This window comes from Lissotriton helveticus, chromosome 7 (assembly GCF_964261635.1).
Source record: "Lissotriton helveticus chromosome 7, aLisHel1.1, whole genome shotgun sequence".
Taxonomy (NCBI): domain Eukaryota; kingdom Metazoa; phylum Chordata; class Amphibia; order Caudata; family Salamandridae; genus Lissotriton; species Lissotriton helveticus.
Genome location: NC_136068.1, coordinates 529,952,563 through 529,967,892, shown reverse-complemented (window position 1 = coordinate 529,967,892; position 15,330 = coordinate 529,952,563). Strand labels below are relative to the sequence as shown.

At 41.6% G+C, this 15,330-nt stretch overlaps 1 protein-coding gene across 1 annotated transcript; it reads right to left on the bottom strand.

The window, feature by feature from the left end:
- Positions 1–1,510: 1,510 nt before the first annotated feature.
- LOC144768715 (serine protease 27-like) lies at positions 1,511–14,861 on the bottom strand. Its single transcript, XM_078652585.1, has 6 exons — positions 14,727–14,861; positions 10,771–10,869; positions 8,926–9,088; positions 7,107–7,378; positions 4,761–4,933; positions 1,511–2,934 (listed from the first exon to the last, which is right to left on the bottom strand). Exons 1-6 carry the CDS (start codon positions 14,770–14,772, stop codon positions 2,617–2,619), a joined length of 1,071 nt encoding a protein of 356 aa, XP_078508711.1. The 5' UTR covers positions 14,773–14,861; the 3' UTR covers positions 1,511–2,616.
- Between the last annotated feature and the right edge of the window lie 469 nt (positions 14,862–15,330).

The window sequence follows — 15,330 nt, the reverse complement described above, 5'->3', positions numbered from 1 at the left end:
CTTATTTTATACCATCTTCAACTACAAATATGGATTTCACTTAAATTTAATTAAGCTATTTAATTCGATTTTGTATTACACTTAAGAGAAATTCAAATATAATTTAAATAAAGCTATTTTTTATTAATAATGTAGTGATTTCCTTAACCCTAACACCAAAGTATAATTCTTTCAGAAATAATTTTCCTTAAAAATGTTGGGAAAGTGATTATGTCACTCAATAAAGGCAGTCAAAGTAAAGAGGATGTCAAAATAATTGCAGGAAAGTCAATAACAGATAAAGAATAGGGGGAGAAGAAAAGGTTGGACACCAAAGTCAATATATTGACATGAGATAAGGTCAGTAGGCAGTAAACCCATAGCCTCCATCTTCATATCCTGATTTCTCAGTCTCTACTGCATCATTTCCATTATTGACAGGGCTGTAAGGATCCCGACACAGTGCAGGAGTAGAAATAAGGGTTTTGGGCAGCACATGAGCCTCTCACGTAATACCGATGGAACTTCATTACTGTTAGTCTGGCATCAACAAAGGCCTTTTGTTTTTTTATAACACAAGTATACAATATTACATGAAGGGGCTTTAAGGCTTTTCTTTTTGATGAAACAAAATACATATACTATACAAAGTCATATGCAGGGCCTTTATGGCTTTTGTTTTTGATAAACAATGTATATAATAAACTTATTTAAATGCAGGGACTTTAAGTCTGGCCCTTAATGCATCGGTCTGCTGTAGTATCATTCATTTTTTGCTTTCACCCACCACAGCATAAAGCAAGGGGCACAGGGTCAGCCCACGTCAGCCATTGGCTTACAAGAGTGTGAGTGACAACGTTCTGCTCTTGCAGTGTGCACATCTGCGCAATACATACTTCCCCTCTCTGCCAGCTCAAGTTCAGGCGCCAATGCCAGGCCAAGGCCAAGGCCATTGCTTGTTTCTTTTGCTTCCAGCACCGCCAATGTACCAATAAATATGTTTAAAAAGAAGCAAAATTGGTTCAAGGGAACCATTGATTAACTATATTCCACTCTTAGTTGAAGTATCATTTTAAATTATTTTTTTCTGTGTGGCCACCAAAATTATTTAGTGCAAAAGAGTGGTGTTCAATTTAAAATCCTACCTTTGGCATAATTTACGCGTGACTGTTATGTTTCCAATAGAGTGATGGGAAATAAAATCCTTCAATATTTTAAAGTTCGATTTTCATTTTTCTAACCGGATATTTCAATTTATGTTTTGATTTAGCATTTTTAAGTATTAGGATTTCACGTTTTATTACTATATATAATATATACACAACCAGTTAACCATTAAATACATTAAGATCAGCTACTTAAAACAGAGCAAGTCCTGTCCAGTCTCGTTTTTAGGACCGCGGACAGTTTTTGTATAATTTTATTTTTTATCTCAGCCAGAAATCAATGTTTCTTAATACACTTCATGCAGAATGTATCTTAACTCATCCCTTCCCCCGAAAAATAAAACACTTTGCCAGATGTACTGTAACATGCGTATTGTCATCAAAGTATTTTATTATTAACAGCATATAGTAAATAACATGATGGGTTTATTTCATTCTCAGAAGCACCCTAGAAAAATGTACAAAATAAATATTTTAAATAACATGAACTGACCCAGAGGCCAGACATTACAGACTAATATAGGTTATATTGCATTTTTGCACAGATTTCACAGCAAATATGTTTTGGAAGAGAAGTGAGCAGTGGGCTGTTTTAATGGGGTGTTCATAGAATTTCTATAGATTCTACTCAACGTGTCAAAAAAAGTAGGGTGTTTCAATTCAACGTAAATTTGCAAGAGAAACTAGTTCTAATCTAGAAAGGAGTGTAGGAGTTCTGGTTCCAACTCCTATAACAAGGATATGTCTCCGATCTGAGTGTCTCTACATCCTTTGAGCTGTGACATTCTTTGATGCGCATCACTTCCTGTGACAGCATTTCCTGGTCTGACACCTCACCACTGACGTCCCCAATGCAGGTATGTATCCATTAGCGATTACAGTTCCAGAAGGCAGCTGGGCAAATCCATATGTCCTTTTCTACATGTACTCTACCCACTTCGAATCAGATTTGAATCTCTAATCCATAGGAGCCATAAGAGGCCATGTTGGCTCTCTGCCAGCTGTCTGCTATGGAGTCTACCCACAGTAATTTCATACTTGGGAGCAGCTCCTTTTCTCCATATTGTCATCATATTTTTGGATCTTCTTACTGAAGTCTCCTGGGGTAATCTAGTGTCTACACTGAGATCCTGCGGTGTGCAAATAATCATAAGAATAAATAATGTAATAATAAATAAATATCACTCTATTTCACATTTCAAATAGTGTCCCACACAATACACACGTAAGAGGAACGTTCTGAAGAGCGCCCCATACTTTATACCACATTCTTCATGTAACATTGGCCTGGAGTCCATCATACATACATGTATGTCTGTTTCGTTTCATTCACAGTGGTAGGGTTCCTTCATTGTGTTATAGCCTGTGAATGTACAATCGGTTTATACTAAGAGGATCGCCCCTTGGTTGCCTCATTTATCAGGCGGGATTGGGCGGAGTTGATGTTGGTTATGGATGATAAGTTGACATTTTAAATGTCACTAAGTTTTCTCAGGAGCATACTGGCTATGGTAACCAGGGTCAGGCTGACGGTGGGGAGGTGGGCATCAGAGCTCACTTTGGCAACTCTTCCAAAATTCTGATGCACAAGGCTAGTGGCTGTGATTTTGAGGTTCAGCGTGGTGCTATTGATCTCCGGCACCATCTGCTTGATCCAGTCGATGTAAGCAGGGATCCTGGTGTATACGCCTGGGCGGTTTGCCAATGCACAGCCATCCCCGAAGCTCGAGATTCCTGCCAGCAGCCAGGTCCCATCCTGTTGGCAGACCAGTGGACCACCAGAGTCCCCCTGAAAAGGATAAAGGAAGTCATGCTACTGTTTCAGAACTTTACGTTTGCAGATATGCCCGCCCCAAGCCCCTCTGTAATTACAACCACAAGGACACTACTCAAATCAACACGTTTCACATCCAAGGCACACATGGAAAGTCTCAGCTGATAAATCTGTTGTTGTCCATGATGTCATAACTGACGAAATAACTGCTGTACAATGAGATGGACTGTTAGGTCCATGATTCAGAGTATGGATTTTGAATTTAGCTTATATGGCATCATCATTTTTACAGTGCCAATGTGTTTTAGGGAGTGGTTAACGTTTTGGTCGGGAGCCTTAGTTTTACAACAACAATTACATTTCTTTATTAGCTTTGCACATAAAATGGAGGATGCCTCCGCAAAGTCCAAATTAATTTGTAATAATTTGAACGTGTTTTCACAGCTGCACTTACTGCCTGTCCACTTTTTCTAACAGTTCTAAATATCAGGTGTGACTACTACCCATTGTAACGATACTCGGTTTACCAATCACAGACTAATGTAAAAAAGAGCTGGCCACGCTGAGACTTGAACCATGACCTGCGTAAGCTGACATATGTTAACAATGCGGTTCAACTCACTGAGAGATTAATGTGAGAAATGTTCATGTCATTTAGTTTTCAATTCAAAGTCACCCAATCCTATGTTCTACTGCTGGGTAACTCTGAGGGCCAAGTGACACTCAACAGACATCAACTGTACCAGCTGTTCTACAGAGAAGGCAAATTACTGACAGTCATGGAAAGCCTCTTGCCACAATGCCCTGCCAGTTGGGCTCTACTCATGTCAGGAGGGCAGACACCACATCCAACAAGCAATTTGTATTTATGTATAGACTTTCAAGAAACCTTCAGTGGTGATGGCTCTGGTAGTCACAGACATAAGAACACCTCCTGTGGGACACATAATTCCAGTCAGGGGGACTGCTATCAATTTTTCAACAATTCATGCTTCATAAAGGCTATGTTGCATCTAAACCAGCGATCAATAGGTCATATGATGCGAAAATCATAGAAAACCTTTGGACTGCCAAGTACCCCCAATGTACAAGTTTACAAGTGAGTTTCACACAACCTCACTCTTAAACCCACCTATAAACGACTTAAAAAGTACATGTTCTTGGTGTTTTCACATTTAATAGAGCAAGATCTCTTTGTAGAACAACCAAAAACACCCCACTCCTTAAAGCACAAACATTGGAGGATAATAAAAATTAAAAGTGAGAAGAAAAGGTACTCAAACATATATACCTATACATCTTCAATTCAGAGGCAGGTGACAGATTTTAAAAATCCTATCATATAATCTGAAGTTTTATCACTAAGGTGCTTAAATGTGGCGTTAAAATATGTACATTTACAGTTCCTTTCTATAGCTACATTGATAATGTAGTGGCAGTAATACTGTGAAATAAACATTGTTGAATGTCGATATTATTGTAGTCAATATTGTGGGACAACCATAAATCATGGTTTCTGCCACAATGAAGAGGGTAAAGAAGAATGGGGCCAATAAAGCTGATCGGATACATCATTCTAATATGTATTAGAGTGTCTTCTCCCATGGAGCTAAAAATTGAAAACAATAGGATAAAGACTTGTGGTGATTGCTTTTGCCCCATGAAATGTTGAAAACATTTGCTCTAGGCGCTATATATAGTGTAGTGGTTCTTGGAAACTCACTATCTAGCTTCCCAACTGATTCATCCAAGAAAAATCCCATAAAACCAGTTACACAATACGCAAGCAAATTGGAGTTTTCACTTTTCAACCTGGAAGCTTAGTTAATGATTTAACTCACCTTGCAGCCATCTTTACCCCCTTCCACATATCCGGCACATATCTTATCCTCTTTCACCAGGCTGGTGTTTTCATTCAACAAGTCATTCTTGATGTGGTAGAGCTCATCACATGTTTCGGCATCAATGAGGGGCAGCTTGGCCTTCTGCAGGATACCAGGGGAAGGGAGTGCCTCTGCAATGTACAAAATAGGCAAATGTTAGGCTTCTCTCAACAATGCTACTCTTTTATAAGCTCTTCATGTCTCACTCACCCCCTTTCCTTTTGTACTAAATGCCCTTCAGGCCTCACTTTTCTTTCTTAAGCAGCCATCTTCTAACATCCCCATTTTCACGCTGACTTTTAGTATTCCCCCCCCCCCCTTTGCCAGCCCTGCTGTGCATAGTCATTGATTTCCTTGTTTTAATGATGCTTTGGGTATCTGAATCATGCTAGTAATTCATATTTACTGAATTTGGCATGACGTTATTGTGTTTCTTCCTTATTTAGAGAGAAGAGAAAAGTTTATCAAAATGCTGCTATTTTGTTTCATCTTTGCTGCTGCCAGGTTTTCCCCAGAATCCACCCTTTTTGTCTGGAGAAACTTGAAAATTATGCTATTTTTGTCCCAACTAATAGAATCTACGTCAAATTTGAAATGTATGCTCCATATTTAAAATGACATTACTCACATACACCGTTAGCCCACAGAACACTATGCAATCAAATTTGGAGGAAGTTTTGAGGGCTGTTCAGTTTCAAAAAGTGACGGTAAATTTCGGGAATGGCAGCAGTTTTGGTTCAAATGTCAAATAAAAATCTTAATGTACGATGACTACTGTGATCACACGTGAAATTAAGTAATTTATATGGTGTGCATTTATTTACATACAGATTTTTTTTTACTATGCCTAATATTAAGGAGTAACCAGTTTCTGAGCAATAATTCTGGCAGTTGAGGAAAATTGTCCTTAAGTGGATTACCAGATTTTTACAGGATCACACAATTTGGTGAGTTGAGGAAACAGGCATAAGAAACCATGGGGCATATTTACAAGAAAATGGTGGTGCGTGGTGTAATGCCAAATTTTGCAAAGCCGCGCCTCGACATTTTCAAAACAAAGGCATGTGTTGTATTTACAAAAATCAGCACACCCCTGAACTTCCTCTAGCGCTGGAGCTAAAAATGCTGCCTAGTGCCAGTGCAGGTACCCTTGCGCTATGTTTCAAGGGTACCTGCGCTGCAGTGGCTATTGTTTATGTGCAGGAAGGGACACCATCCTGCACATAAACAATCTTTAAAGGCAATTTGCTCTTTCTATTTGTGCTGCAGAATGCAGCACAGATAGAAAGAGCAAAATATGAAATTAATATTTTCTCCTCGTATCGCCATCCTAAAACCAGATTTTACCTGGCCTTAGTTTTTGGCTCTGCCCCATCCTTGTAAATCTGGGGCAGCATTAAAAAGCAATGGGTGTTCCAGTGGAGCACCCGCAGCAACCACCACTGCCCGCCCCTTAGCTGCAGTGGACTGCTGCAGTAAGGGACATATTTACAAGCTACGTTAAGTGGCCTAATGCCACCTTGTAAACATAAGGTAGAGTGCAGCACCACCAGAGCGTTAGAAAAAGTGACGCTCCGATGGTGTTAGAGGCTTTTTAAATATGCCCCCACGTCTCCTGGTTTCATGCCTGACAACTATATCACACAACCAAGTGTGCACCAGTGGAGATTTTATTCAGGAGGGACCGCCGCTGGCTCCTATCTCTCATAGTTTTTGGTGCCATGACATACATTTCTTTACGATACTGCTAACCTACCCCTTGCGGTAAACAGCCTTCACCATAAAGTTTTTACTTCGTCTTATATTTTACACTCATTTTTTACATCGTAAGACTGTTGGCATGCAAGTCTTTACGACAAAAGACAAAACCACCCACAAAACCACCCATTTGAGGGTAATTTAAAAAGGGGGTTTGGGAGGTCACCCATCCCACCCAAACATTATAAAATGTTCAAAGAGCACCAAACCTGTAAACAACAAAGGCAATTAATGTATAATTTTTTCAACAGAAGGTGGCAGGGTAATACTGTGACAGGATTTTTCAGGAACAGCAAGCATGGTAAAAGTATGCATGGTAGTGGAATGCGTGGGGAAGGTGTTTCTAATGTGAGTGAATGTAAATGCGTGGTAGTGGTATGCGTTGCAAAATCAGCGATGTAAAGATGTGCGTGGTGAAGTAAGGCGTGGTAATGTCATACACCTCCCTTACTTGCCATGAGAAACTGCACAGTAGGGTTCTGCTAAAATACAGAAGATAACAATGGTGCATGCTCTGGAGGGTCTTCCATGGCCAGATCCCCTTACCTTGAGAAGAGATGTACCCCCAGCCGGTGACCCAGCAGACCATCCCAGTGGGGAAGTGGACCGGCGAGTCAGGGAGGCAAACGGGCATGATGTAGTCGGTGAAGTTCACAGGGGTCTGCAGCTCCACGAGAGCAAGGTCTCCAGGGGATCTACTCTGGAAATCGTAGTTGGGGTGCTGTCTGATGGTCTTCACCTTCGAGATCACTGCGTGGGGATTGCTGCCGGATAGCTGCAAGGTCCCGAGGACCACCGAGATATGTTCGGGACGCGCCCTGAAAGAGAACAACAGATATGTTAAACACTCTAACCACATTTGTACTTTTTGCCTTCATCAATAGTTCTGGGCAACTATTGTGTTTATTTCGACTGTTGCCCTGAAAAAAGGTTTTTTGTTGTTGTTTTTCTTTTCTCCTGAACCTCCTTCCTATCTAACATTGTGATGCATAAACTCTGCGTCCTCACCCCTGCAACCCCTTCCCTTTGTGGTGTGTTGACCCGGACAGAGTACTAGAGAGGAGTAATTACTAGTATGGGTCACATAGTTTCACTGAAATTCATAACCTAATCCAACATAGTGAGGGAAGGAAGCTAAGCTGCAATGCTTTCTCCCACCCACACAGGTGTCTCACTGTACGCAAGGGTGTAAAGTAGTCCCTTGCAGGCCCATGGAGCAGGGTGGCTGGCCCCTTTGGAGTGTCCCAGAGTCGAGGACCCTCGCATGCCTCTGAGGTTGTGTGAATAAGAACATTTCTAGCAGCTTCTCACAAAACTGTGCGTCTGCCGATATGCTGTGCTGTACCACTAACTGGACCGAAGGTGTTTGCTTCTGGATCCTAGGGGTTTACTGAAGCCAAATATTTCCCATTCATAGATTTAAGGCTTATCATAGTCTATAAATAGATTTATTATGTTTTCCATTCAAAACATTTCATGGCATGATATTTGAATGAGAAATTAGACCATAAAAACGTGTAACGGGAACATTTAGAGCAGAAACTTGAGAAAGGCAAGGACTGACCTTAAATACTGGTGGCCTGAATTGTGGCAATGATGCTGCACGCTATCTCCTACACTGAAGGGACCATTCTGTGAACGATGTCACAATAGTTCTCAAAATCAAAGTGGACATCCTCAAGCAAAGGAACATTCTCCAATGCTTATCGTTGTTGATTGTTAGAAATGTAGGCTTGGGAAAAGCGATTTTTTTCTCTAGAAATGTAGGATTGGGAAAAGCGATTTATTTCTCTATGCTGTATTGCCCCTTTAAAAAAATACTCTCACACCATATTGAATTCACAATGCATTGCTGCTGAATGCACTTTCCACTGCAAAACCAATGCAGACAATGGTAAATTGGTGCAGCACAATTAAATCTCAGTACATAACTTGTTGGGAGTTGTTTTCAAATGGGACCTGCAGAAGGCCAATGTTAAGGCATGATTTTCTGTGTTGAAACATCCGTGGCTACAAACAGCTGGAAGCCAAGTAACTTTGTGAACAATGGCTGCCACGACTGATGCATTGTACTGCTGCCTGAATTCTATGGATGGTGCTTGAGGGGAGAACATTCTGTCAAATGCAGTGAATGGCATGAGTGTTTACATGACACTTGCATTTTCTTTGGAGTAAAGTCACTCACATATGTGCCTCTTCAGTACAGTAGACAGAGCTATAGGAACATTATTGGGCATTGCAAAGTTCATATATGGAGCTGTTGTTGACTTAGGCGCAACAATTTCTGACCATACCACCAATCCCCTTTTTGCCTTCATGAGATTCCAAACGTGATAGGATATGAAGAGGGAGCACGGACACTTACCGTCTGAGGCAGTGAGCAGCGGACAGCACCCATTTATCCGCTATGAGGACACCTCCACAAATATCACGGTCCGACATGCGGATGCTGACTTGCCAGGGCCACTCGCGGCTGCGGGCATCTTGTCCACCAACGATCCGGCTCTGACCTCTGGATCTGCCGCAGACTACACAAAGGAAGAAGGAAATGTGTTATTGAGTCTAAAGTGACATTTACAGACACATACAAAAAATGTCTCTTCAGCCCACTAATGAGCCAGACATTTACTTTCTTATTACTATAACAGCATTTTGCACTCATTTGAGTGTGTGCGGTGATCTGTTCTTTAATTTGGGCTGGAAGACACAGGTGGTGGCCACCAGCACTCATTTTTTGAGTAACAAGACTTATTTTTTCATCATCAGACTTTGAGCCAGAGCTGGAAAGAGAAAAGCAGAAAGAAGGAGGAAGCAAAATATAATAAAACTTTGACGATGGGAGTAATTAAGAGTGAAATAAAGAGATAGCAAGTCTAGGTTGATGAAAGAAAGAGGAAAGAGGTGGAGTAAATGATAGCGAGCTTTGGCGTGCTCTTGAGAAAAAACTGAGGATCCTTGATCTATTTTTAACAAATTAAGCATTGGTGGACATGCTGACCAATGGCAAGAGAGGTTTAATAGTCCCTCATATGTTAGGGAATGCTGTGATGGGGACAGTGAACTGTGGGAAGCAGGAATATCGTGGCCATGATAGAAAGACGAAAATGTATGTCCTTTTTATGTTAAGAGTAGGTATTTTGAGTAGGTGCTAGCCTCTCCTGTGCAGTAGGCTGTAATATTATGGTAGTTTAAAATCATTTGCTGTTTGATAGTCAGTTTAGCTGAGTAGGAACACTGCAAGGCCTAGTGCCTGGGGAAATCTTCTGTCCCCGCACACTGAGTGATGTTCAAATTACAGTGCTAAAACGGGAAAAAGGCCTAAGAACTAACAAGCACTGGCAAAGACAACGTGGCTGGTGTGCACTGTGTCAAGAGCTTGACAGAGGGTCAGCCGGGTAGTGCTGCCTTCAGTAGGACTTTGGTGGCGAGAGCAGTGAATGGAGCTGTGAGTCTCTAGTGTAAAGCCTCTCCCAGGAATTGAGAAGCTGCTGCTGACAAATGTGCGCTGCTGTTTGTAGCAAGTAACTACTTTACAACAAGACCAAAGCCATAATGTAAAATCAAAGGCACAGCGTGTAACCATCTGAAAAATTCTGGTACCATATATTGAACTTATTAATGTTTGCAGCAGAGAGTTTTACAGATCAGAGATGTGATTGTGCGTATGATAAGTAGGAGAAACCGGTCTTGATGAGAATCATGCTACGCTGGGTTGAAACATATCTGCATGACCGCGGCATGCCTTGCTCAGGCTTTATTTTAGATACATATATTTTGATCTGCCATTGCCATATTTAACACAGCACCAGAAGCATCAGGCTGGGAGCTAATTTGATCACAATTAGAATGGATGGAAGCAACCATTGACCAAATCAAAGTTCTTAAAGATTGGATAGATGTCAGAGTCTGTCAAATGTTTACCTCATTTACAGGAACCGCTGTGACGGCAGTTTCCTTCAAGGCTTAACTCTAAGTTGGTAGGATAGTTACTCTGTCAGGGCGATAGAGTATTTTACTCTGTTGCCAAAAATGAGTGCAATACAAACTCCATAGTCTAAATCAGGCCCTTTGTCTTGTGTTGAGGGAACTTTCAGATCTATCCTGATTGCTCCTGGCCTTCATGTACAAGAAGCACAAAAGGTAAACGCTTACCACCTTCTTTGCCTATGTTGAACTGCTCTGTTTATTATAGGTGGGCAGCAGCACTTACCGTTGTTACGGTTCACGTTGTTGAGACTGGAGTCAAAGGTCATGATGTCAGGGATCATGGTGCTGGGCAATGAGCGGAGCGAGTTCGCATGGCTGTTGCCTGCAGAATAATGACAAGAGAAGCAGTTAAAGGTGGGCAGTAGGATCCACTTTATCACATGCGCGTAGACCAACTAAAGATACATCCACATTTCAAGAGAACAGTCCTGTGTCTGAACCACCATGTTTGGTGCCCCGCACTGGTAATAGGTCTCCAACTCACATGTCACCTTTGTCCTTCAACAATGGCCCAGTAATCCCACTTTGTAAAAGAAAATAAAACACCACAGACACAAATGGAGAGGTGTTACTGCGCCTGGTATATCTGGTGTTTTTTTTAAATGAGGACAGCCCCCCCCCCCCCCCACCCCGATCATTACATACATTGAGGACTGTTTCCATGATGAAATGTCTGGAAATACAGGTTTACTTGTGAGAACCAGTGCAGACATACCGATTACTCCTCACTACACAGGGGACTATAGGGCATCAACTCTTGTCCCTCAGAGTTCCGGAACTTAATATCACCGAAAACAAACGTCTCCTCAATACCTGGTGCACCGGGTCGTACTGGGTCAGAAAATAGGCCCAGGCACCCAATTAGAATTGTCACCCGTTAGTGAATCAGATGGCTAAACAGTGACCCACATTTTCAAACTGGGGCCGTTTTGAATTTGGAAAGATAAGCTATATATAGGTGTTTTGCAGGTACGGAAGACTGCATGGATGTGTGCTTGCTGCAGGCAATGTTTGTCGTTAAAGGAATACAATCAGCAGTAAGAAGTGGTCCAATAAACCATAAATAAGGCCCACAAACACCTAAAAACTGGCCCACACACTAATCTGACAGACCAGTCCTACCAGATTGCCCTATAATCTAGTCCAAACCTGCTAAAAACTTGTGGGGATTATTGCTTCTTTCTGGTTCGCATACATTAAAGGAAGGATTCAAAAAGTAGAACTGTTGAGTCAAATCTTTCCGGAATTACCTTCAGAATATTATAAAAAGTAACAAGATATAGTTTGTGTTCTGTGCTTGTTACTGGGCATTTCCAGGGCACCTGTAACCAGCCATTAAGAATGAGCGGCAGCTTTCCAAAACACAGGAAGTGCTTACTAATGAATCTGGACCAAAGGTAAGGCACGTGCACAGGATCTACACATGACACTGACAAGAGTGAACTATGAACGTGCAGGCGTCGGTGAGAGGGAAAAGTGGAGTGAGTCAGGACCGGAAGTAGATGGAATGTACCTGGCGAGGAGGGGTGAGGGCGAATCATCCCGGAAGAATTAAGTAATCTAGGACACAACTCAGGGAATCGAGATGCTGTCACGCGCATGGTGCTGCAGGCCCACGTGTTACGTAAGTGCGTATCTCCTTACTTGCTGATTTCAAGGAAGATGCGGCGTGCACTGAGTTCTGCTCTCCAGTTACAGCATGCTTTGGCATCTATCCAGCGCGGGAAATATAAAGTGTGTATAGCCTTTTTCAGCTATCAGGATCAAAGCAACCGACAGCTCTTCCCGACATTTATTGCAAAAACGGAGTGCACACCAGCTCATTCAACCATTTTTGACAGCGCTACTAGGACGATTATGAAGCAAAAAAATTCATGGTCGCTCGGGGTACGCTCGCTCTCTCTTTCATGGTTCTTGAGAACAGGATCTTTGCTAAAACCTGAAAGTATCCATTTGGAAACTTAAGCCTGGTCATTAAACTGGACCTTCTTTAAATGAAAAAAGAATCACAACCCGATGTCTGACGTCACGGTCGCGAAGGGTCCTCTGTTTAGATTGTCAGCTAAACGTGCTATAGATATCACTACTGTGCTCTTCTGCCTTTCTATAGCATTTACATTTTCAATTTGTATGCTATGCTGATATGCTATATGATATGATACATCATATATGATATATGATATGGTTATACGATATATATGATATTATATGTAATATGATATATGATATATCTGCTATGAAAGGATACGATATGATATTATATTATACTGCAGTTCTTTTTTTATGAATGCGCCCCTTTTAGGTTTTCTCATATCAATGCTGGAATGCTGTCGCTTCACACAAAATGGGGATTAACTCATCTTTTTTCTCTATTTTTCATTCCTAGTAGTTTTCAAAAACACATTTTCAATAGGAAATCCAATCTTCATGTGTTAAATCGTAATATGAACACGTGGAGTCCGGTTGCGTGAAATAACATGTTTGAAAGTTGTGGATAACATATCACTGTTCTACATATTCACTGAGGGTTAATGCTATCTTTAATTTACTCCTTCACAGCTTAAAATTGCCATAAAATGCTGCAACTAAATCAAAATACAAACAGAAACTCTATAATTTATAGAAAAGTCTGTATCGCCACAACAACCCAACACATGGCAGCAAACTAACCTTATAAATAAATATAGAATTCTTCAAGCTCTATAAAGTCTAAAAAGTCAACAAAAACGCCTGAAATTATTTATATTATACAATTGCCTTACAAACCTAACTAGGCCATACAATAATGACTGTGTAAAATTAGGACATCACAAACATGCCATGAAAAGCACTGATGAGATAACCAAATTAACAGACAGCAGCGTATAGGCCACTATGGAAATTCATTGGCCTCCTTTAGACAGAAGGCCTAGAGTTAGGCAGATGGGATACTTCGTCACAAATGTGTTAGATGTCCTGTCTGCCATATTATTTTATTTATTTATTTGCGAAGTTTTATATAGCGCTGGCTAGACCCGGAGGTATCCGAGCGCTTTACATGAGGATCAGAGTGTTACAGGTTACATAGTTACATCAATTATAGGTTTCAAGTAAGGACATAGGAGAAAACAAAAACATAAGATGCGTGGGAGGGAAGGAAACACAACTGGGCGACAAGGAGAACAATGTCAGATGTCCGGCTGGGTAGGTGTCGGCCGAAGAGGTTAACCAGAGCCAAAACTCCTCTATAGCTGCATAGGACAGCTCCACTGGGCATCGGCCAAGGTTGCTCGGGCTCCGAGGTAAGTACAAACAGTTATGGTATCCGCCCAGGGGGCATCGTCAAAGTTCAATTGACAGGCACTGGTCCTGGTGTTATATGGCCATATTACGAGAGCAGTTTATCCTATGGCACTTGCAATACGGTGGATGGGGTATCTGTCACGTTTTGTCGGAGTATCCCATGTGCCAAACTCTAAATAAAGGCAAGAGTCGCCCTAAAACATATGCTTGCCGTGATCAGTCCAAATCGAATGAGCATAGGAAAGTCTGCTGTCCCTCAAGGTATCTGGTCTGGTCGGTGCAACTGATAATTTATGTTGGTCACAACCACATACACAGCCTTTTCGGCCACATTTGCCATATTCCTAGCCAAATGCAACCTTCCCCTGGCCAGGGACTCAGAAATCCTTCCAAAATCTCGTTATGAAATGCAACCCAGGCTCCGTGACTTGGAAGCTTCAAGGCGGAAGTCTTGGAGAGCTAGGTGCACGAGCCACCTCATAGGATCACAACATGCAGAACGCGTGCCCGGTTGCTTTCAGGATAATAAGAAAGGTATTACCCTAGCAGTCTGGCTGATCGCCTGCTTTTCCTTTTGAAAGGATTTCAACAGGCACCAACAGGCCTTCCAGGCAGCTCGTAAATGAATATTCTGATTCTGGGCTGAGCCTACAGCTTATAATCTCCCAGGCCAAAGTTCTGGGCTATTTAGATGTCATAATAATGATGTAGAGATGTTGGCCTTTGTCTGATATCAAAGTGAACACTCATTCCAAATATTTTCAAAATATACCTACTGTTAAATAATTGGATCACGTTTCCCAAATTTTTTTCTCTATGCTTGGCTTAAGAAGGCCTTGGATTTTCAAAATTGCGAAGACAATCAACAGGGCTACATTTGTTACAAAAAAATCTTACCCAGGAAGAGGACGAACAGAGCTGCAAACAATGAGGTTGATCCCATTTTCTGGATCAGTGTTGCCTTCTGCCTCCTTGTGTCTGGCCTTGCCTGTTTTCTCTGCGCCCAGTGACTGTATGTTTATCTGTGCTGTCGATGTTCTTGTTTGGAACTGCAGCAGAGTGCTTCTTATATTGTCTGTCCATTGAAGAAGGCAGGGAAAATACCACAGATGTTGCAATCCCAAACTATTCAACGCTATACTTCCTTCTCAAAGGAGACTCTTGAAAAATGTGGTTAAACCGGTTTCAGGGATTGCTGGATCCTGCGTCCTGTACTAACCGTGCCACGTTGTGTTGTTGTACATGTGGTGCTGCCAGATAATACTGTAGCCTCGGGACTCAAAGCTGGTAGAGTTTCTACAGGTACTAGAACCGATGGGTGTGCTGCCGTTGACTCAACAGTGACATCAAGCAGTCAGCAAGTGACTCACAACTTTTGATAATTCAAGTTGTACACCAGGGTGTCACGTTTACTAAGATACAGAGATACTGAATGATGTGACAAAACTGTTCTGCCAGGGTGGAAATTGTGTTTACTGACCCCGCTACCCTTCAGTTCATT

Coding starts and splice junctions, on each gene's coding strand:
- LOC144768715 (XM_078652585.1), bottom strand. CDS start 14,772: ATGGGATCAACCTCATTGTTTGCAGCTCTGTTCGTCCTCTTCCTGG. Junction 10,870..14,726: donor TCTGTTCGTCCTCTTCCTGG/GTAAGATTTTTT, acceptor ATTATTCTGCAG/GCAACAGCCATGCGAACTCG. Junction 9,089..10,770: donor CAACGTGAACCGTAACAACG/GTAAGTGCTGCT, acceptor TCCTTTGTGTAG/TCTGCGGCAGATCCAGAGGT.